The 25,190-nt window shown below is 32.2% G+C and overlaps 1 protein-coding gene across 2 annotated transcripts; it reads left to right on the plus strand.

Annotated features, from left to right (window-relative positions):
- Positions 1-19,728: 19,728 nt before the first annotated feature.
- LOC130813243 (uncharacterized) lies at positions 19,729-23,059 on the plus strand. 2 transcript variants are annotated; one of them, XM_057679031.1, is made up of 2 exons: positions 19,802-19,943; positions 20,080-23,059. In XM_057679031.1, the coding sequence occupies exon 2, from the start codon at positions 20,246-20,248 to the stop codon at positions 22,895-22,897; it is 2,652 nt and encodes an 883-aa protein (XP_057535014.1). In that variant the 5' UTR covers positions 19,802-19,943; positions 20,080-20,245; the 3' UTR covers positions 22,898-23,059. The 2 variants fall into 2 exon arrangements, with proteins under 2 accessions (XP_057535013.1, XP_057535014.1); XM_057679030.1 differs by having other exon boundaries at positions 19,729-23,059.
- Positions 23,060-25,190: the final 2,131 nt, after the last annotated feature.

Consider the following 25,190-nt stretch of genomic DNA (forward strand, 5'->3'; position numbering starts at 1 on the left):
TCAAGCAGGTTCAGCTTTCCCCCCAAATGCAAGAAATTGGGCCTCAACCACCTCATTTTCGCAGATACTTATGTTGATGAGTAAAGGGGACTCTAGCTCAATCCAGGTTATGATTGAGAGCATTAACCTCTTCTCTAAGGCTTTAGGACTTCATTCAAACTACAATAAATCCACGATGTTCTTAGCAGGCTTGAGCAATGAATAAAAAATTTTAATGGCAGATTAACTCCAATTTCCCCTAGGAAATCTCCCAGTTAAGTACCTAGGTGTGCCTCTCTCCTCAAAGCGCAACATAACTGCCGATTGCGATGTCCTTGTTGACAAGATGACTAAGAAAATTAGGATTTGGCATGCAAAGTACTTAATGTATGCAGCTAGACTTCAATTGGTGAATGCAGTGCTCATGAGTATCTCTAGTTTTTGGTGCCAAATGTTTATTCTCCCTAAGAGAGTACTAAAGGAAATAAACTCTATATGTCGTGCATATATATGGCATGGAGATGCGAAAAACACTTCGTTGGGTAATGTGGGTTGGCCTAATGTCTGTACTCCTAAGAAGTCAGGAGGTCTTGGCATTCGTAATCTCGAAGTCTGAAATGTTGCGGCAGTTGGAAAAATTGCCTGGCACATTAGCACTATGCTAGACTCGTTGTGGGTAAAGTTGGTCCACAAGGTGTATATGAAAGGAGGTAGATGGAAACTGTTTAATCCACCCGTTACCTCAAGTTGGGCTTTTAAGAAGATATACAGTGTAAAAGATAAATTATGGGACTCGATGGAGCAAAGGAACTATTCCATCAGCAAGGTTATACCAGAAGTTGTAACCCCCCCCCCCCCCCCCTCCTCCCCCCCCCCCCCCCCCACCCCCGAGAAGGTGAACTGGGCTAGGCTGTTTTGGTCAAGGCATGCTCTCCCTAAGACTAGATTCATCATTTGGATCGCTTTTTGAAATAAAGTCAAGACCAAAGACCGCCTATTCAAGCTAGGTGTAACCCCAAATGTATCCTGTCCACTCTGTGGTGATGAAAATGATTCCATTGACCATCTATTTTTTGCATGCAGGTTTACTAAAACATGCTTAGATGTAGTTTTGTCATGACTTGGGTCTAATGTGCAAATACCCTCGCTGAGCAACTTAGCTGCAAAAAAATGGAGAATGTCCTTAATAAAGAAAAAAGTCTTTTGCACCGCCCTGAGCTGCCTAGCATATTAGATTTGGAAAACCCGAAATTAAGTGATTTGGCAAGTAAAAGTCAAGTCCACGGATATAGTCTTGAAGACTATCAAGTACGAAATGAAGGCCCGTTCCACTAGTGTTTGTATCAAAGAAGACGATAAGGATACTAGCTGGATGTATAGGACCATATATGATGTATAGTTTTGGTTTTTTGGATTCTCCTATGGTTCCATTGATTCTTTTTGAGACCTTCGCTCTGGTTTCTATGCACATGAAGAATGTGGGTAGGAAATCCTTCCGAGAAGGTGTACCTATCTAGCAATCTAATGCAGGTATTAGAAGGCAGAGTGTTTGTCTGGGCTTCACTCTTGTACATGTTTTTACGTATTCTTAATAGAATTATTTTCACTTTCCAATAATAATAATAATAATAATAATAATAATAATAATAATAATAATAATATTCATGAGCAAAAGAATAATAATGTGAATAATTCTTCAAATGAAAACCCTAATTTTTGTAATTCATCAAATGATTATTCAAAACTTACCTCTATAGTAATTACAATTATTGATGAAGTACAGAGTGAGGATTACAAGACCTGCACAAAAGAAAAAAAACATATTAATAGCCGAAAATATAAAACCCTAATTTGTATCTTCACATGAAAATTCAAAATTTACCTATCTTTAACCACGAAATTGAACAATAAAGACAAAAATTCAAAATTTCAAACTTATATATAACACAGAAACTTGGGAGAGACGATCTTATACTGTCCATATGGGCTGGTCCTAAAGCCAAAACTTGAAAAATAAAAATGGTCGGTCTTTTAGAAATTAAAGAATAAAATTCAATTTTGACCTTGTATCAATTTTGACCTTAAAAATATCACTTTTAACTAAAAGTAAACCTTAAATAGATCAATTAAAATAAAAAATTTCAATTGTGACCTAAAAGTGAGCAATTGTGACGTTAAACTGATCAATTTCTACCTAAGTATAGTTCTTTTTCCACAATTTTAAAACAATGGTAATAAAATGAGATTTATTCTATGGATGAATTTCAAACAACAAATGAACGATCAATAACACTATTAATAATAATGTTGAAATTTTACAATTTATAAGTACTCTTATTCAATGCAACATGATGGTTCAAATGGAAGTATGGAACATAAGAATACTTGTACTCTTTAATCATCAATCAATTATGGTGATATTGCTCTTCCCATTATGGTTCCTATTTATAATGGACATGAAAATAAAGTTGTAAGTGTAGTGTTTGCTTACCCTTGATGTGAAGGCGGAAGAAGTGTCAATCTCGAGTTATGTTTGTCAATTGATTAAATGAATGCTCTTAAAAATGATGTAGAGTTCATGACTGCTTTTTTACAAAACATTTCAATTTTGATCTAAAAATGATTAATTCAAATCTTAATGTGATCAATTATGATCAGTTATAACTTATTAAAAAAATCAATTTTGACCTTAACGGTATCAATAATGACCTTAAATAGATCAAGTACTGAGCATAAATTGAGAAAAACTATAATTGCGTTGATTGGGCTATCCGTCTCATATTGAGATTCTTTCTCCTAAGAGCGGCTGAATATATAAAAGTCAGAAACAAGTCTTGTATGAAACTGTCTCATGGTGAAATGGGCCTATACAATTTGTCTAGTTTTCTAATTAATAATTTTAAGATTGTAAATAATCGTTTTTAAGGTTACAAGTGATAATATTAAAAGTGATAACTTTAAGATTATATAATGTAAGCACTTTAAATATATAAGTGATCACTTTATAGTTATATTGTCACTTTAAGACTTTAAATTATTACTTTAAGATTTGTGATTGTAAGTGATCACTTTAAAGGTATAAATGTTCATTTTAAGACTATAAAAATGGTTAATTAAAAACTTTAAGTGATCTTTTTAAAGTTATGATTGGTCATGTTAAGATCACAAAAACTTGTGTGCAACGATTGCATACGTGCAACCACTCATAAATTGACCAAATAGTCTGCTGCCTAGTTTTTTTATCAAATTTTTTTAAATACTATACCAAATTTAAGACTAAAAAATCAAATTCAAGACTTAAAAGGCCAAATCTAAGACTAAAAAAAATCAATTCTAAGACTTATGTCAATTTGGTTTTAATTCTTAAATTTGGTATTATAATTTTTTTAAAAAATGTCCATGATCATACTAAATATTCATAAAGCCATGTATATAGGTTTAGTCACATATGAAACCGTTTACAATAAAAAAAAACAAATAATATAAATATTTGGAATAATCTTATCAAGCATCTATAAAGCAATTATATACATTTTGAAATTGGATTTTTAAAGTTCTGAAGTAGTCATACTAAACATATATAAAGTCTTGAACAAAATTTTGAAATTGGATTTTTAAAGTTCTGAAGTAGTCATACTAAACATATATAAAGTCTTGAACCAAATTCAAAAGTGGGTTAGGCTTATGTAATTAAATCGCATAGAAGTAATGATTGCACAAGAGAATTCTTGTTTTAAGATTGTAAGTGATCACTTTAACGTTAAAGCTTATAAGTGATTACTATAAAACTATAAATGTAAATAGGTCTATCCCAATAGAAGTAGTGTCACCAAAATCGTCACATTTGAGAATTTGTGATCACGTATTTGTATTGAACAATCAAATCATATCATACAATACTATAAAAGAGTTGCAAAAAGACAATTGACAAAATCTGAAAACCTTGCCAAATGGATTAAATAGATAGGCTAGAATTGATTACATAACACTATATTTCTCTAAATTGATTTGAAATTAAATTAGATTAATATTTAAAAGATTTTATAACATCAATACTTTATACCTATTGAAAGTTGATAAGAGATCGAATACTCTCTAGGGGGGATGAATAGAGAGTATGCCCGTTTAAAATTTTATTTGGAAGGTTACCTTAAGAGCTTGGGTGACCTTTCAAAACTGTTTTCTAGAACAGTTTTAGGTCGTTTGATAAATCTATAACGTATGTGCGAAAATGAACTTAAACAATAACAAGCGATATGTTAACGAGGTTCGACTCTAAACAGCCTACTCCCTACTTATGGGTTCTCTTCCAACCCGTAGGATTCAACGCCTTTTATTAATGAACTTCAAGACAACTTAGAAGATCTCTCTATCTTCTCTCACCACGTTCTTCCCCTTGAAGAATGTCTTACAAGTTCCCTTAATAAAAGTACAAATCCCAATCTCACAAAAGAGATTACAAATTGAATACTTTAAAAAGTATTCCATGGTTAGGTGTATTTAACAATGAAAAAAATCTAACTCTTTTAAACTCTAGATCCTATTACAAATGTAAGAGTTAGATAAATTAATTTTAAAACACTTTTTGAACATTTTTGAGAATATTAGATCTTAATTCAAGAAGAGAGAAAATTATAAGTGTTGCTGTCTTAATCCTTGAATGAAACCTTATATTTATATATGTCACGCCTCAACATATCCTTGTAGAGTAAGAAAGCTTCATCCGTCAATATCGTTGATCTGGTTAATCTGTGCCTGTCTTCAAGATCTTGCGCTTAAACTCAAACTGACGTGGCACTGACAGCTCATATAATTACGTCATTGTGTGCTGTATTTTGTTATTAACAACCATTGCTGTGCTGCCACATTAGAACTCATACAAGATATTAATACTTCTGCAAAACCAGATAATACAACGTATAAATCTTATTCAAATTTAATTCCTATTTTTTAGCATCAATTTAAATTGTCTTTTCCTATTTTTAGCACCAATTTAAATTGTCTTATTAATTATAGGAAAACCTATAATTAGTAAACCTTGATTTCAAAGCAACTTATTTAATTTCAAATATTCAAATATAAACCGTGTAATAAGCTCTAAATTACAAACAATTTAGTTATTGAAAATTTAAACACAAACGTGTAATTTTAAAAAATATTTAAATGTCTTGAACATATAATCTTATTCAAAATCTTAAATTTAAATTCAAAATTTAAATATAACTTTATTAAAATTATCTCAAGTCATTTAAACTACTTTAAACTTCATTCAATATGTATTTCAGACTTAAAATATGTATCAATTAATCACTTAATATTTAATATGATTTTGAACTTACTTAAACGACTAAATATAATTACGTAATTTATTGTTTAATTTAATATGTGTTTTGAATTAGCATCACTTAAAGGAATTAAGTCTTCAATCTCCCCCTTGATAAAAGTCAAAACCATATTTTCCTAAATCATATTACTAGGTGAACATGAATTAAAAAACATAATAAGAACAATAACTTAAGATATTTTACAAATCACGTTAAGTTATTATTTGAACAGAAACTTTTCAAGATTTTGAAAACTATTTCAAATCAGAATAAGGAACATTATATAACATAGATATAAGCCAATAAAAATATATGCATGGATAATAAATCAATAATATAATACGCATAATAGTAATAAATCATTAACATAATAAACTATTATCCACAATCAACTATTAAACAAACATCCAATCACAATAGATGCAAAAATATATCAACATTTTATAATTAAAGTGTATCATGATTATCAAAATAAATATGAATATCAATAATCAACAAGCACGAAACGGTATTTGAATAATGAATAACTAAGCAACCAAACAGATGAACAATCATCAAGCAAAAACAATTAAGCATCAAACATGATATACATATACATAAATTTCTCCCCTTTTTTGACTTTCATCAAAAAGTAAACAAGGATTAGAATGTTTGGGATTGTTTAACAAAAACTAACCTGATTAGAACCAAATTCATGAGCATGAGTTTAATGCATGGTTGACGTCCAAAACATATATCAAGCAAACAATTTTGTTTTAAGATAATTAAATATCCTTTATTAATTAAAGGTATTTAATTATAATCCCATTTTTATATATGCTATATATGTAACAAATAATTTTAAGAAATTAAAATTTAATTTTCAATTCTCAATATACAAACATACGTATATGTAACCATAATAAAATCATGTAAATAAAATGAAATACTCCCCTTAAATACATACTTAGTATTTAGTCATTATTGTATCCTTTACTCTTGTACCCTTACTCCCCCTTACTTCATGCAACATCATTTAACATGCCTAGTTCCATACGTATATATGCAAAATGATCAGGACTTAAAGGTTTGTAAATATATCAGCTAATTGATTTTCTGTAGGAATAAAAGATAGAGTAATATGACCTTTTTCAACATGAGCACGTATGAAATGGTGACGAACCTCAATGTGTTTTGTACGTGAATGTTGTATTGGATTTTTAGTAATAAAAATTGCACTTGTATTATTACACTTAATTGGAATACCTTTGAGATCAACTCCAAGATCTCGAAGCTGTTGTGCAATCCATAAGATTTGAGAACAATATGCACCAGCAGCTATATATTCAGCTTCAGCCATAGATAAAGCAATTGAATTTTTCTTTTTAGAATACCATGAAATCAATGGATTTCGCAAGAATTGACACGATCCTGAAGTGCTCTTTCTATCCACCTTATGACCAATATAATCCGCATCTGAAAAACCAATTAAACTAAAATCTCCACAACTAGGGTACCATAGACCGAAGTCTGTAGTCCCATGAAAATATTTAAAGATTCTCTTTAACTGCTGTTAAGTGAGATTCTTTTGGATTAGCTTGAAAACGTGCACATAAACAAACACTAAACATAATATCAGGACGACTAGCTGTTAAATACAATAAAGAACCAATCATACCTCTATAAGTCTTTTAATGAACACTCTTACCATTTATGTCTTGGTCTAGACTTAGTGTTACACTCATAGGCGTATTAGCACTTTTGCATTGATCCATATTGTACTTTTTTAATAAATCTCTAACATATTTACTTTGACAAATAAATATGCCATCTTTCTTTTTCTTTATTTGTATTTCTTTTTCTTTATTTGTAGTCCAAGAAAAAATGTTAAGTCTCCCATCATGCTCATTTTAAATTCCTTGCACATAATCTCAGAAAATTCCTTGCACAAAGTATCATTAGTAGCTTCAAACAATATATCATCAACATATACTTGAACAACAAGAATATCTTTTTTTTAGTCTTAATGAAAAGCGTTTTATCAATTTTACCTTGTTTAAAGTTATTTTCAAGTAAATGTGAGCTAAACCTATCATACCAAGCCCTTAGAGCTTGTTTCAAGCCATATAATGCTTTGTTTAGTTTAAACACATGATGAGGTAAGTCACGATTTTCAAAGCCAGGTGGTTGTTTGACATATACTTCCTCTTGTAAGTAGGCATTTAAGAAAGCACATTTAACATCCATTTGATATAGTTTTATATTCATGTATGAAACAAAAGCAACCATAATACATATAGATTCTAACCTTGCAACTTGAGCAAAAGTCTCATCATAATCTATACCTTCTTCTTGATTATAGCCTTGAGCTACTAGCCTTGCTTTATTCCTTATAATGTCTCCATCCTCATTGAGCATATTTCAAAAGACTCATCTAGTTCCAATAATAGTACGATATGGTGGTCTTTCAACTCGATCCCAAACTTTGTTTCTTTCAAATTCATTTAATTCATTTTGCATAGCAATGATCCATTCTGGTTCTTGTATTGCTTCTTTGAAATCCATTGGTTATACAATAGAAACAAAAGCAGAAAATGAACATAAATTTTTAAGAGAGGATCGAGTTTGAGTACCTTTGTTTGGATCACTTATGATGTTTTCAGGAGGATGTTGAGATGATATTCTAAGCCTTCTACGTAGTGTGGATGGTGTGCAATCATTCAAGGAACTTGTTCCTACTTCCTTTGAGGAACTTCTAATTGGAGTATCTAAATCAGTACGTTCAGGAGCTGTTTCCAAGTCTTGAGATTGGGTCTCAAGATCAGGCTGTGAGTCTTCAATGCGCTCAACTTTTCTTTCTTCAACCTAATCAAGACTTTGTATAGTATCCTGCATATATTTCTTTTTATCTTCATTGAGATCACTGGCATCCAATTCATCATCACTTGAATCATCAAAATGTTTATTAAGGTTTAATTTTTAAATCCTTCACTTAATATTCCATTGTCAGATTCATCAAATGTTTATTTAGAACTCTATAAGCCTTACTATTTAATGAGTATCCAAGAAATATACCTACATCACTTCTAGCATCAAATTTACTTAGATTATCCTTACCATTATTATGGATAAAACATTTGCAACCAAATGGTCTAAGGTAGGCTATAGGGTGGTTTTCTTAAGTATAGGTCTAATGAGACACCTATTTTAAGACATAATTTCTATGTTAATAGCCTTAGCACAATAATGTTTGGCTAATCCATTCTCTATAGGCATTATCCTAGCCATTTCCTCTAAAGTGCAATTTTTCCTTTCAGCCACGCCGTTTTGTTGGGGTGTTCTAGGAGCTGAAAAGTTATGGGTTATACCGTATTTTTCACGAAAGGAATCAAAGCCTAGTTGATCAAAATCTCTCCCATGATCACTTCTAATCGAAACTATTGGAAGATTCAACTAAGTTTGCATTTCTTAACAACGTCTTGAAAACGGTTTCAAGGCTTCACCTTTATCTTTCAAAAATCAACCCATGTAAAATCTAGAATAATCATTAACTGTAACTAGAATGTAAAATTTACCTCGTATGCTCCGTACACGCATTGGTACACATAGATCAATGTGTAAAAGTTCACATGGTCTTGAAGTACTTACCAATTTCTTCGGTTTAAATGAACTTCTTACGTGTTTACCTCTAATGCATGCGTCTCTTGTAGGACTGTGTTTGTAGTCAAGAGCTGGAAGTCCCTTAACTAGATCTTTACTTACTAATTCATGCATGGTGTGCGTATTGATGTGACCAAGCCGTCTATGCCATAGCTTTAGATCATCCGTTATAGCCTTTAAACACTTGAAATTTTGAGCTGCAATTTCGTTAGTATTCAAGGCATAAACATTATCATTTCTAAGGGCGGTAATAAATGTATGTCCGATGTTAAGGTTTTTTACAATACATTTCTGTTTATCAAAGATTATTTGATTACCTTTATCACATAGTTGAGACGCACTTAGCAAGTTAAATTTTAGACCTTCAACCAAATAGACATTATCAATAATTTTAGAAGGATCTTACCAACTTTGCCAACACCTAAACTTTTCCATTTACCTTTGTCGCCTAAGGTGATCAAGCCATTGCATCTTTCTTTAATTTCAGAAAATAAAGAAACTTTACTACTCATATGTCTCGAGCATCCACTATCTAAGATCCACTTTTGCTTTTCCTACAAAACAAAAAAAAATAACCTTTCTCAACTTTACTTAGCCAACCAAGTGACAAATTTGGGACCATATATGGGGAAAACCATGTTAGGTGGTCTTGTCCCTTTAGGAACCCATATTTGCTTTATCTGCTCACATAATTCAAAAGGAAAGGAATTCTTAATAATATAATTTTCCTTACGTCTGTAGGGACATGCAAACTTAAGATGTCATTCTTTGCAACAAAACGAGCAAGTAGGTAAGCGTCTATGTTTTTATGCACTCTTAACGAATGTGGGTTTACTCTTATAGTTATGTGTAACATTATTATAACCTATACCACGTTTATCATTAGATCCTTTTTGACGTGTAAGTATTTTTGTAAATTTAGATTCGGAGCAATTAGCTTTATTAAGGCTCTTAAACTTTTCTCAGACTCATGTCTCAAAGTCTTTAGCTCAGATTCAAGATTATCATTTTATTCTAAAGATCAATGAGCTTTTTCATTTGGCTGATATTCTGTTCTTTCAAGACTTTGACAGTCTCTTCAAATTTTAATGTTTCAGCCTTAAGCGATTCATTTTTCTTTATAAGGTCATCATAACCTTCGACATAGTGACGAATTCTATTTTGTAAAATATTTTTCTCATCTTTTAATATTTTATCAATTTGAAAACATGTCAAAGTGAGCTTTAACTAATTCTTCTTTAGAACAAGAGTTAAGAAAGTCAAGTACCTTCTTATGATTTTGATCTAGATCATCATCTTTGTCATCATTAGCCATAACACATAAGTGAGATTGACCATCTTCACTTTCAGATTTGATTGATCCTTCGAAATCACTCCACTTAACAACCATTGCTTGTTTCTTTTTGTTTTTCTTGTAATATTCATTTTTCTTCTTACGGCATTCCTTTACAAGATGTTTAGTAGATCCACATTCAAAGCAAGCAAGTTTGTTAGTTCTAGAATTAGAGTTAGAGTTCAAAGATTTACCTTTGTTTCTAAATTTAAATTTTTTAATCTTTTGCGCATCTTCATGATTCCTTCTAGACCTCTTGTGATCAAGGCGAATGGATCTTCCTCATTATCGCTTTCTTCATCATTGCTTGAGGATTCATGATGTTTCTTTGACTTTAGAGCAAGATTCTTCATGATGGTGTTACATCACTTTTTCCATCATCATGTAGGGTAAGTTCGTGAGTTCTGAGTTTTCCAAGAAGATCGCCAAGTGATAGAACTCTCAAGTCTTAAGCTTCTTCAATGGCGGTGACTTTTGGACCCTATTTGGATCTTGGAAGACACCTCAAGACCTTCTGGACTTTTTATGAATTAGTAAAAGTTTTACCAAGAGAATTCAAACTATTAGTAATTAATATAAAACGAGTAAACATTTCATTAATATTCTCATCCTTTTTCATCTTGAACATTTCATATTGATGCATGAGAATGTTGAACTTGGTACCATTTAATGCATAACACAATTGATTCATTGCACTATAGTTTTTGATACGGATTTCAAATCACTTTGTGAGTATTCGGATTCGGATTTTACCACATCATTTCTTTGTGCGTCCTTTTTCATGGGTACCTGAGGTCCTTTAGTTATGATGTCCCAAAGTTTCATATCTTGATCAATCACAAACATCTTCATCAAAGTTTTCTAATGAGAGAAATTTGTTCCACAAAACAAACGAGGCCTAGAGCACGAACGGTCTTGAGCAAATAACCCTTCTCCTATCGGATCCATCACAAGATATTAATCTTTATATGTGAAACTCAGCTTTGATACCAATTGAAAGTTGATAGGAGATTGAATACTCTCTAGAGGGGGGTGGGTGAATAGAGACTATGCTCGTTTAAAATTTTATCTGAAAGGTCACCCAAGCTCTTGAGTTAACCTTCCATATAAAATTTCAAACGGGTATACTCTCTATTCACCTCCCCCCCCCCCCCCCTCTAGAGAGTATCCGATCTCATATCAACTTTCACTAAATAAGAATCTATGTAGATTATAGAATATTTATATACTTGATTTTCTTAGACAGATTAATATATATTTTTGTATGGTTATATGAATGATAATGAAGTGTATAATATTATAATTTATGCATCAATTAATTATTAATATATATAAATAGTTTATGATTACACATGACTATTAATAGAATTATATATTATTCTATCAAAATGTCATGTGTAATCATAAAATAAACACCTAAGGAGTAACAGGGTTTTAAACAATGAACATAGTGCAATGCATTTAAACACATAATTAAATTGCTGAATTTTGTTTATAGTGTAATACATTTGATATTGAGTATGTACATATTAATTGCTTAATTATGTTTATTAAAAATTCATACTTGTATTCGTTAAGTGCGTGATCATTTTCTTTATATTTTGCTATTTGTAAGTGAAAACAATAATATTAAAAATAAATAATTAAATACTTTAAAATCTAAATTATATAAATTGCCCAACACAAACCATGCATTGTACTGACCCCTATATTAGTTCACACAATATTTGGCTTTTAAAAAATTATCATTTAAGATAGTCTTATTGTAACACCATTTAACACTAGTAGAAGAAGTCTTATTTATAACCCTTTATTTGTATCTTTTGTTGAAATAAAGATTCAAATATAATAATTTGCATCATTTATTTTAACAAAAGATACAAATAAACCTTATATGTATCTTATTAGAACAAACGATACAAAGAAGGTGATACAAATACACTTATTTGTATCTTTTATTAGAATAAACGGTACAAATAAGTCTTATTTGTATCGTTTGTTCTAACAAACAATACTAATAGCAATTTTCAAAGTAATTTCAGCATGCCTTGTGTTATTATACTGAACATGTCAATTCCTCTAAAAATTCAATATCCCTCTACGCAAAAGTTCCTCCAAAAAAATTCTAAAGAAAATCGAACTCCTAGCGTGTCTCATTTCTTTGTTGCAAATTTCATATTCCATTTGGGTAATCAATTTTAGGCATTCGTAAGTCAATCCGATCTGTTGCAATTTGGTTGATAGTCTCCAAAAAATTTAGGGCTTTTGATGATTTTTGTGATGTTGACGAAGAGTAATTCATAAACTGTTATGCAAGTGCCAAAACACTTAAATATAATTGAACATGCATTAACGTATACTTTGGAGAAGGAAGATACTGATGTATTGATTTGTAATTTTTTAGGGTTTGGAACGATTCATGATGTGATTAACATGGAGTTGAACCATACCTTAAACGAGGGAAGACATGAGAAGTGACTTGCTCAAACAAGGCAACATAAGGAGAGAAGTTAGTGGGCAGCAGCGAAAATTGCTCATTCTAGCATGATCTGGCTCGTTCGAGCGATTAGAAATCAGCAGGCAGTGGGCTATTGAACTGGTAGCTCCTTCAAGCATAGGTTGGGCTCATTCAAGCACAAGCCCAGTATACTTCCAACAGTTATAGTTTCATACGTTTGGGGCATTGAAGGGGGTACATTATTTTGTTTATTGCCATGATTGATCAAAAAAGTTATTGTATTTATGGAGAGTTAAGTGTGATTTTAGAAAATGTTATAGCCACTTTCATAAAATCATAAAAACAACACACAATTGTAGAGAGTGCCAATACAAAAGTGAGGGGCTACGGTGTTGACCATAATAGGTTTTTATCTTTGTATTAGTATTTGTGATCCTGATAGGTTGTTCTCAAGATAGTGAGAGTTATTTATATTGTATTGTTGAATCTAATATAAGTAAACATTTGTTCAGGGAGTATCCAAGAAACTTGTAATGCATATTAATTTGTTGCTTGTAGTTTGATAATACGTACTTGAACTTGTTGAGAAACTTAGTACTTGAAGTTTTGAATTATAAGCAATATTAATAAAAGACGCAATTCAAGAAATCCATTTTTAGATCATCAAAGAAAAAAAAACCTTATTCATGATCCGTTTTTAATATATATATATATATATATATATATATATATATATATATATATATATATATATATATATATATATATATATATATATATATATATATATATATATATATATATGTATATATACATATATATATATATATATATATATATATATACATATATATATATATATATATATATATATATACATATATATATATATATATATATATATGTATATATATATATGTATATATATATATATATATATATATATATGTATATATATATATATATATATATATATATATGTATATATATATATATATATATATATATATATATATATATATATATATATGTATATATATATATATATGTATATATATATATATATGTATATATGTATATATATATATATATATATATATATATATATATATATATATATATATATATATATATATATATATATATATATATATATATATATATATATATATATGTAAATAAATAAAATATAGATAAATATATAGGATCGGTTAGGGAAATATATGGTTGGGCCTTGTAAGAAAATGAATCTAGGGAAATAAATAAATAAATAAGTAAATAAATAAAATATATAGGATGGGTTATGGTTTAAGTGAGTATTATTCCTTGTTCCATTCAAAAACATCACGCCTCCTCCTCCTCTCTTCTTTCTTCTTTCTTCTCTCCCTTTTCCCTCACTGTTGAGCCACGAAACCACCAACCAGCAGCCCAGCCGTGGCTGCAACTGGTCTCCCACAACACCACCGGTCTTTCCTTTCTCCTCCCTGTGACGCAACTGCTTCTTTCCCTTCCAAACAGCCATGGCAGTAGCAGCCTAGGGTGCTACATTTGCTGCACGTGTCGCCAGCCACGGTGGCTTGTTTTAGGGTCCTCTCTCCAACCGGTTTGGTCCCGTGCCACCACTACCACAACCTTAATTTACCTCTTTCCCCTTTTTGCTAGTTTTAACTGTGTAAGCCATCTCCTATTCTTCTATTTGATTCTTCTTGTTTTCAATTAAAAGTTTTATAAACTATATTGGTGTGTGTTGATTTTTATGTTTTTTTCATTGAATCTTTTGCGGGTAAGAGTTTGATTGATGAATTGAACATATTTATGTTTTAGGGTTTGAAGTGTGATTAGAAATTATGGGTTATGTGTTAATTGTGTATTAGTTTCGTTTAATCTTATCATAGGTAATAGATATAGTGCTATCTTTGAACATGAAATAATTCGAGTTTGATTTAGAAATGAGATTATTAGTAGTGTGTATTGTATGCTACTTGGTGGTGTGGTGATTAATTGAATTTCCTTATAAGCTGTTTTAAGACTTGGTTGATTATGGTTGTGATAATTAGTAATGATTTTGATTGTAGTTGACAATAGTTATGGTTTAGGTTGTTATTGGGAGTAATAATTGCTAATTGTTGTGACTTGATTATTGTGAATTGCAAGTACTCTTAGTAGGTTGTCATTAAAGTTATACATGCATAATTTTAGTAAAGCCAAGAGCATAATGTCAACTTATCGTCGAGGGTTGCCAAAGTTACTCGTCATGTTGTTTTGATTATATTTCTCTCTAGCTTGCAGAATGTAACAAATGATATCGCGATTCGATAACTCTTAGATTGGTCGTTTTGCTATATTAGTGTTATATTAGAAGTTGTAAGACTTAGTTGTGATTAGTTATTTTTTTATTAACGCGAACTAATATACTCAAAATTAGTTGATGAAAAGGAATTATTCACATATAATTTTACTTTTAAATTGATGAAAAGATTTATGTTGTGTTGAGCTAATGATTTTGACTTGTATTGAATGAGTTGTGTACGTGCTAGAGTAATCGAAAAATTCATGTTGAATAGGTGATAGTGGTTACTTTGGTATTTAGTTGGTATGACAAAGTAGTTAAGGGGATTTATTAGTTTTATTCCTAACTTGTATAGGGTTTCCAGTTCATAGGAGGAAAATAGAACCTTAGTTGGGTAAATTTTGTAATTTTTGGTCGTGCAGTGACGCTTATAGGTATGTACACGCAGTAATTAACCCTTATATACAATTTTCCTTTAAGAGATGATTGTTTATTGTTTATTTTGATGATATGCATTGTATCGAAACTATGAGGTACTAGTGAATACACTTTATATGAAGAGCTATCGACTATGAAATCCTTGCGCTTAAAATAGTTTAGAGAATGAGAGTGTTAGTAGAAGGCGGGGACCACCCCCTTATTTATTGAAGAATTGAATAATGCCTTACTTAGAGTTAGAATAACTCCTTTATAGGTTAATTCATATTTTGTTTGAGTGGCTTAGTGGGTTTCGGCGTTCTGCTATCCCAGGGCGCTCATTAATAGTCGAAAGCGAGAGTTATTCCCATTTAATAAAGTATTAGAATATAATTAGCTGGCGTGACTCAACTGGATTATGTCCGATTGATTTAATACTCCCCTAGGTGAGATCCGAGGGGATCACCGTATGGGGGGCATGAGCATACTTTTGTCTTTGGGTGCCGGGTGGCCGATACTGCCCCTTGACTGAGGTGTTACAATGCGAACCTTGCAAACCCCAATATGTTGGCCTCTTCACTGGATTAGTACCCTAGTGTGTTAGTTTTTCCCGAAGGTAGGACTCGAGAGGGTCAGCTGAAGGGGGTATGAGCTCATACTTTGCCATGGGCGTCGTGTGACCCGATAACGCCCTTGGCCGTGTCACTATGCCATGAAGTAGAGAAAAGATCCACTTATAAAAAGTTATTCAATGATAGAAAGTTTATTCATTGATCTAAAATTATTTAATGATAGAAGGTTCATTCATTGAAAGAAAGCTTACACATTAATAGAACGTTTACTCATTGATAGGAAATTTATTCAATGATAGAGTAGTTTATGCTATGAGGAGTACGCCTAAGTTAAGTTACCTCAAGGGAGTTACCAGTCCCAAACATAGACTATGATCACATACTTTAAGATAGACAAGCCTTATAAGTTCATGTGTTAGGTAGTCTATTAATGCCTTAGTTGAGTTGATACTACGCGTGATACAAGAGTTTATGTTTTGAAAAGAGGAGTGTGAAGATCTGTATTCTACCCAAGAACACATGGTTCGGGTTGGAAAGGACGTAATGAGATTAAGAAGTATAGGTGGACAATAAATGGTTACTATCTGTGCTTGTGTCTTATGAAATCATCTTATGTTGTTGTATAACATAATATTACCTAGTAGTTGGCCTTATAATATTTGATGCTTGTTACTGACGTGTACGTGTTTGTGTTTATGTTTGATTGTTTGATGACTTTCTATGATTTTCCTGCTATGACACATTGGCCTTTGGTCTGATGTCGAGCAGCAGGAGGATCATAGACAGGCGTGGCAGCTATTGGAACTTCTTTTGCATTGCATTGCATTGAGGGAGAGTGATGAGGGCGAAGCATAACCCGTGTCATACCGTTATCTTTCAATTTTGTAACTCTTGTTTATCTTTTTTAAACTTTGGTTGTATACGTTTTGTTTGGAGGCCTTGTGTACTCCTTTGTATATTTGTCTTTCCGCTGCGTAGTTTATAACTTTGTAGGGTTTTTAAAAAGTGAAGTCATTTTAAAACACAAACGTTGACATTGGAACCACGATCCATGCTTGGCATGTTGATTTGAGAAGCCGACAATAAATCATTCCGCCGTGGTGTGAGATTTTAAAGGCACGGATGCCTTAGATTAGTTTAATGTTTTTGTTGGCTAATTGCTCTACCACATGTTCGAATTTTAGTAGAGATGCTGCCGAAATGAAAGTTGATAGGAGGTCGAATACTCTCTAGAGGGGGGAGGGGGGTGAATAGAGAGTATGGCCGTTAAAAATTTTTGTTTGGAAGGTTGTCTCAAGAGATTGAGTGACCTTTCAAAACTGTTTTCTGGAACAGTTTTAGGTCGAGTAATAAAACCATAACATATGTGCGGAAAATAAACTTAAAGAATAAGACATGATATGTTAACGAGGTTCAGTTCTAAACAACCTACTCCCTGCCTATGGGTTCTCTTTCAACCCGTAGGATTTCAACACCTTTTATTAATCGACTTTAAGACAAACAACAAGATCTCACTATCTTCTCTCACCACGTTCTTCCCCTTGAAGAAACATCTTATAAGTCCCTTTAATAAAAGCAAATTCCAATCTCTCATTAGAGATTACAAGTTGAACACTTTGAAAAGTATTCTAAGTTAGGTGTATTCAACTATGAAATAATCTAACTCTTTTTAACACTTAAGCCTATTACAAATTGTAAAAGCTAGATGAATTAAGAATTACAACTCTTTAAACTACTTGGAGAATATTAGATCTTAAGTCAAGAGAGAAAATTGTAAGAAGAGGTGCATCCTTAATTCTGGAATTAAGCCTTGTATTTATAGATGTCACGCCTCAACATATCCTTGAAGAGCAAGAAAGCTTCTTCCGTCAATTTTGTTGATCTGGATATTTTGTGCCAGTCTTCAAGACCTTGAGCTTTAACTCAAACGGACATTGCACTGACAGCTTATCTATTTTCGTCATTGTGTCTGTAATTTGTTTTTAATAACCAATGTTGTGCTGCCACGTTAGAACCTATACAAGATAATGAAAACTAAGCAAGAACCAGATAAAATAACGTGTAGAATAATATTCAAAATTAATTCCTATTTTTAGCATTTATTCAAATTGTCATTTCCTAGTTTTAGTATCAATTTAAATCATCATTTTATTTATAGGAAACTCATTAATTAGCTTAATAACTTATTTAAATTTAAATGTAACCGTGTACTAATAATAAAACGTGTTTAGCTTGTACTATAGATATTTAATCATCCAACTATTTTAAACACATGTTTCAAAATTCAAATCAAATATTCAAACGTTAATAATAAACGTATAAACAAACTTAATTTTAATATTTTAACCTATTGAAATATTTCAAAGTTAGTTTAATAAACCTTGTCCTATTAAAATATTTTAAAGTTAATTTTAATAAACCTTGACCTATTAAAATATTTCAAAGATAATTACGAAACTAACCTTATTATAAACATATCTTAAAGACATTTAAACGTATTTCAAGACTTAAAAAATTTAACCTCAAGATAAACTTAAGTCATTTAAGCATATTTCAATATTTCGGACTTAAACATATATCAATCAAATATTCACTTTATGTTTAATACTCCCTCCGATCCTTTAATTTAGTCCCATTTCCTTGGGCACGCATATTAAGGATTGTGTGGGGTCCATGTAAAAGGTGGTAGTTGGTATTTTTAAGTAAGGGTATTTAAGGATTTACGGGGGTAAATTCGTTAATTACGTGTGTGAACTAAGGGTATTTAAGTAAAAAAGGATTGTCAAAAATAGAAATGGGACTAATTCAAAAGTTTTGCCAAATAAGGAAATGGGACTAAATTAAAAGATCGGAGGGAGTATGATTTTAGACCAACTTAAACAACTAATATAATTACTTAATTTATTTGTTAATTAATATATGTTTTGAATTATCATCACTTAAGAGAGACGAGTCTTCACAAAATTTTTACTCACCTTTTTAAAGTTAATATTTAATATTTATCTAAATTCTTTTCCTTTTCCTTTTATGTAACACCCGAATTTCCTCCCGTCCTTTACGATTTTGGTTTCGTTTAAGGGGTTGGAAATTCAGGGGTGTTACTTATATATAAAAGTTTAAAGATACAAAGTAAGAAGAGTGGTTAAAAGAATTTGCAAATGAGAAGCGTAAGGTTGTGTTTTGAATTATAAAAATTTGGCCCACTTTTAACTTGTTTTAAGATTTCAAAATAAATGGTCCAATTCTAAATTACAAATTCTAAACTTGCCAAACAAGATATTTGGCCCAATTTAACATTTAGAATTGAATTTCATGTTGCCAAACAGGTCATTAACAAATTAAAATTTTATAAAAGAATTAAGGACTTACAATTTTCTAGAATTAAGGATTGAATTTAGAACAAATGGACCCCAAATTCACTCAAAGATTTTTCCTCACTATTTTTTCTCTCTTGCGCTCTTTTTAGCCGAAATAATGAAGAAAAAAAGTGGAGAATTTTTCTTATTTTTTTGAGGTAATTCAAATGCTTATTTGACCCCTTTAAAACCTCATTAATGTGCTTAAATTTCCTCCTAAATTGTCTAGCATAATTGCTTCTTAATTGGCTTTTAGGAAGGAGTTTCATAAACCCCTTTAAAATCACTTTTTTAATGATATTTTAATTTCTTCATAAAATAATTTTAAATTTTAAATTTAAAAAATTGAAAAGGTCAAAAAAAGATTTGTTAACACGCTTAGTGATAAAAAAAACTCTTTAAATACCCAAATCAATTACTTCATCAAAACCCTAAATTGAACTCAATCAAAATGTCGGCGCAAGAACAAGTTCGAAACATTTGCATTCTAGCACACGTTGATCATGGCAAAACAACGTTAGCGGATCACTTAATCGCATCTTGTGGTGGAGGAGTTTTACATCCAAAACAAGCAGGTAAATTACGATTCATGGATTATCTTGATGAAGAACAAAGAAGAGCAATTACCATGAAAAGTTCATCAATTTGTTTACAATATAAATCTCATTTAATTAATTTAATTGATTCTCCTGGTCATATGGATTTTTGTAGTGAAGTTTCAACTGCAGCAAGGTTAAGTGATGGCGGGTTAGTTTTAGTTGATGTAGTTGAAGGTGTTCATATTCAAACTCACGCTGTTTTAAGACAAGCTTGGATTGAGAAACTAACCCCATGTTTAGTTTTAAACAAGATTGATAGGTTAATTTGTGAATTAAAGATGACGCCCATGGAAGCTTATACTAGATTATGGAAGATAGTTCTTGAGGTTAATAGTATAGTGAGTGGATATAAATCTGAGAAATATTTATCAGATATTGATTCTATTCTTGCTAGCGGGTCGAACAGTGAATTGGGTTGTGATCAAGATTATGAATTTGTGGAAGATGATCAGGAAGATATGTTTCAACCTCAAAAGGGTAATGTGGTTTTTGGTTGTGGATTGGATGGATGGGGTTTTAGTGTGGAGGAGTTTGCTGAGTTTTATGCATCTAAACTTGGAGCGAGTACCGCTGCTTTGAGAAAGGCGTTATGGGGTCCTTGGTATTTTAACACCAAGAGTAAGAGAATAGTGGGAAAGAAAGCAATGGGAGGGGGCAGTAAGGTTCGTCCGATGTTCGTTCAGTTTGTTTTGGAACCTTTGTGGCAGGTTTATCAGGCGGCTCTTGAGCCCGATGGTGACAAGGGGATGTTAGTGAAGGTGATTAAATCATTTAATTTGTCCGTTCCATCACGTGAGCTTAGTAATAAGGATCCTAAAGCTGTTCTTCAAGCTGTGATGAGTCGCTGGTTGCCGCTTTCTGATACTGTGTTGTCGATGGTTATAAGGTGTATGCCAGACCCTGTAACAGCACAGGGTTGGCGAATTGGTAGGTTACTTCCTAAGAGGGAGGTTGTGGATAAGGTGGCTGAGTCTGAGGTGTTTTCTGAGGCTGAATTCACAAGGAAGTGTGTGGAAAAATGTGATTCTAGTTCTGATGCTCCGACTGTTGCTTTTGTTTCTAAGATGTTTGCTGTTCCGAGGAAGATGATTCCTCAATTGGGTCCAAATGGGGAAATATTGAATAATTCGACTGATGAATATGGGAATAACACGGAATCTGATGAATGTTTTCTTGCATTTGCTAGGATCTTTAGTGGAGTTCTTACTTCAGGACAGAAAATCTATGTTCTTTCTGCTTTGTATGACCCACTTAAAGGGGAAACATCACAGAAGCATTTGCAGGTTGCAGAACTACAGTCATTGTATCTGATGATGGGGCAGGGTTTAAAACCTGTTGCCTCGGCCAAGGCTGGGAATGTGGTAGCTATACGAGGACTTGGACAGCATATCTTGAAAAGTGCTACTCTTTCATCAACTAAGAACTGTTGGCCTTTCTCAAGCTTGATGTTTCAAGTTTCTCCAATGCTAAAAGTTGCCATTGAACCTTCCGACCCGTCAGATATGAGTGCTCTCATGAAGGGTTTGAGGCTATTAAATCGCGCAGATCCATTTGTTGAGGTGTCAGTGTCTTCCAGAGGAGAACATGTGCTTGCTGCTGCAGGAGAGGTGCATCTCGAGAGATGCACAAAAGATTTGAAAGAAAGGTTCGCCAAAGTGAGCTTGGAAGTCTCGCCTCCTCTGGTTTCTTACAAAGAGACTATTGAGGGTGAGGGACCGAATCCATTGGATAATTTAAAAGTACTGTTAGGAAATACCGACTTTGTTGAAAAAACAACTCCCAATGGAAGATGCACTGTCAGAGTACATGTCATGAAGCTTCCAACTGCACTCACTAAGTTGCTTGATGAGAATTCAGACACTCTTGGAGAAATTATTAGTGGTAAACTCGGTCAAACTTATAAGAAGTTGGAATCCCAGATAGGTTCTGTTGCAGAAGATGAAGAGCCACTTGAAGCACTAAGGAAACGCATTACGGATGCTGTAGAAAGTGATATTGTTTCTGCTGTTGGGGAAAATGACACTGATAAGATTCAAAAGTGTAAGCTTTTATGGGATCAGCTTCTCGAGAGGATTTGGTCGCTGGGTCCTGGCCAGGTTGGCCCTAATTTACTCATTACCCCAGATTCTAAAGATAAAAATACGGAGGATTCAATAATCGTTCCTGGATACTCGCACGTGTCTGCTAAACTGGGTTTTATAGATGATTCTAAAAATTCGTGTTCTGCCCAGGTTGATCAAGCACTTTATGCAGAAGCTGTTAGTCTGGAAAGTAGTGTAGTGTCTGGTTTTCAAATTGCTACTTCAGCTGGTCCATTGTGTGATGAACCTATGTGGGGCTTGGCATTTATCGTTGAGGCTTACATTTCTTCAGCATCCACTCAATCCAGTGAGGCTGATAATTCTCAACAGCTATTGGAGCAGTATGGCATGTTCACTGGTCAGGTCATGACAGCAGTGAAAGAAGCGTGTCGAGCTGCTGTACTTCAGAAGAAACCCCGTCTTGTTGAAGCGATGTACTTTTGTGAGCTGACCACCCCAGTTGAGCATCTTGGAGCCATGTACAGTGTACTTGCTCGAAGGAGAGCAAGAATAGTGAAGGAAGAGATGATAGAAAGTTCATCGTTGTTCACCGTCCATACTTATTTGCCGGTATCTGAAAGCTTTGGGTTTGCAGATGAGCTTAGGAAATGGACTTCTGGGTCTTCAAGTGCGCTTCTTGTTCTTAGTCATTGGGAACAACTTATGGAGGATCCTTTCTTTGTTCCGAAAACAGAGGAAGAGATTGAAGAGTTTGGAGATGGTTCAAGTGTTCCTCGAAATACAGCTAGAAAACTGATTGATGCTGTGAGGCGGAGAAAAGGATTGCCTGTGGAGGAAAAGGTTGTTCAGCATGCAACTAAGCAGAGGACTCTGGCTCGGAAGGTTTAGAACTTTGTTGATTTCTGTGTTTTTTTTTTTTTTTTTGTTTTTTAACTATAATTCAGTGATCACTGATCAGTCTTGTGATTTATTGGATATAATTTTGGTAGATGTTCTGAATACAAAACCTTATAAATATAATCAAAAATACAATGTTTTTGTGATTTTGGATTAACTTTTCTTGTTGAAGATGCAGTATGTTCTCATAGGTGAGCTCAGTGATTGAGTTTGTTTGGATTCACAAATTAGAAAGTTTATTAGTCATTAGTTCATAATTAAGCTTTGACAAGTAGTTCGATATATAATACTTCATTGGATGTGCTAGAGTTGATTAATGCCTTGAAGAAAGAACGGTACACTTACAGCTATTTAATTGTCGTTATTAAATGGTGATAATGAAAAAGAGTTTGTAGTGTAAATTTTCATTAAATGTACCATATTATTTTAATGGTGAAAACACTTTCATCACAAAAAAGTTTTGGTTCATAAATTTCCATTAACACCTAATACTAGCTCTCTAAATATGGTATTGCAACAGAATGAATTTTGTGAACAACATAAGATGATTAAAGTGAGACAAATATGACCATCAAACTTGATAAATTTTCCAACCAAAATTGCACAACTTTCATTACCCTTACAGCCCCTTTAGTAAGTGGTAATAAACGGTGATAATGAGGATGAAAAACAATTGTAATTTTGGTTGAAAAATCTATTGATTATCTTGATGGTCATGCTTGTCCAACTTCAATTATCTAATTTTCTTCATAAAATTTATTTCTAATGTATTATCATTGGGAGATGTGGTATTAGGAGGTAATGGAAATTTGTAAATAAAAAATCTTTTTTGTGATCAAAGTTTCATTACCACGGGAATGATATGGAGCTATATTTTACATTATAAATCATTTTCATTACCACCATTTAATACCACTAACCAAACGAGCCGTTACACCTATTTGATATTGACTACCAAACGAACCGTTAGCTACTTCTAATCAATTGGATAGTGGATGTTTTAGGCCAATTTGGTGATCATCAAAGAACGTTTTTTTTTGCGTATTTTGGGATCCCATTAAATATAAATAAGGGGGCGACGATTCATTATAAAAATATATAAGGGGTGGTTCCACAGAGAATTTTATACTTCTGGAACAAAGGTAAGTGGTAATTAGCAGGGGTGGGAAAAAAAAAACCCGAACGAAATATCATATCCGGATTATTCGGTTTTTAAAATCGGATAATTTGCTCGGTTTAAAAATCGGGTACCGGATCCGGGTCACATATTTTTGGAAACCGGATATCCGTATTCCGTTTTTTTTTTTAAATAGTGATGGTATTTATTAAGTCAACCTTGAGTTGAATCTTAGTATAATTTTTTTTAATAATTGTTCTTACTTAAACCAATGTGTAATAGTATTATTCTTTAATTTTCTTAATTTGTCTTTTATGACTAATTTAGCTAAATATCTTTAAAGAGTTAGTATTTTAAATTTATATAAAAAAATATTTTAAATAAAAATAGAGATAAAAACCCATGGTTGAACGAAAAAAGACAAAAAAAATTAAAAAAAAACATTCTAAGAAAACCGGGTATCCAGTTTTCGACTCGGTTTAAACCGGGTCGGAATCGAATCACAATTTTAGGTATCCGAAAAAATGGGTACTCGGATTTCCGGATCCAGGTCGACTCAGTATCCGGTTTTGAACACCCCTATTAATTAGGGGTGTTCATAAAAATCCGATCCGTTTCGAAAATCGGATAATTTATTCGATATTTGTAACACATGATTCAGACCAAATACCTAGTTCTAAAATCGGATACCGGATCTAGATCACATATTTTTGAAATTCGAATATCCGATTTTATATTTATTTATTTGTGTTTTTGTTCTTACTTTTTTCACAAATAAAATAATGATGGTATCACTTAAGCTAACCGTGGGTTGATTTTTAACATAATTGTTCTCCTGCATATTCTTTTTTATGCTTGTTCTTACTTAAGCCAATCAGTAATAAAGAAAAAAAGCATGGGAGAAAGAAACTAACAAAACCGAATATTTAGATCTAATCTGGATTAAACAAGGTATCCGGAATCTGGGTACTCGGTTTAATCCAGGTCAAAATCGAATTGCAGTTTTAAGTACTCGAAAAATCGAATATTCGAATCGAATATGATCCGATATCCAATTTTGGACATCTCTAGCAGCCATGATATTCAACTATAAGTTCAACAATCTGTGTCTTCAAACCTTCTTTCATCTCAACGACAGACAGGGACGCTACAATTTTTTTTAAAAAA

This window comes from Amaranthus tricolor, chromosome 5, assembly GCF_026212465.1.
Source record: "Amaranthus tricolor cultivar Red isolate AtriRed21 chromosome 5, ASM2621246v1, whole genome shotgun sequence".
NCBI lineage: Eukaryota > Viridiplantae > Streptophyta > Magnoliopsida > Caryophyllales > Amaranthaceae > Amaranthus > Amaranthus tricolor.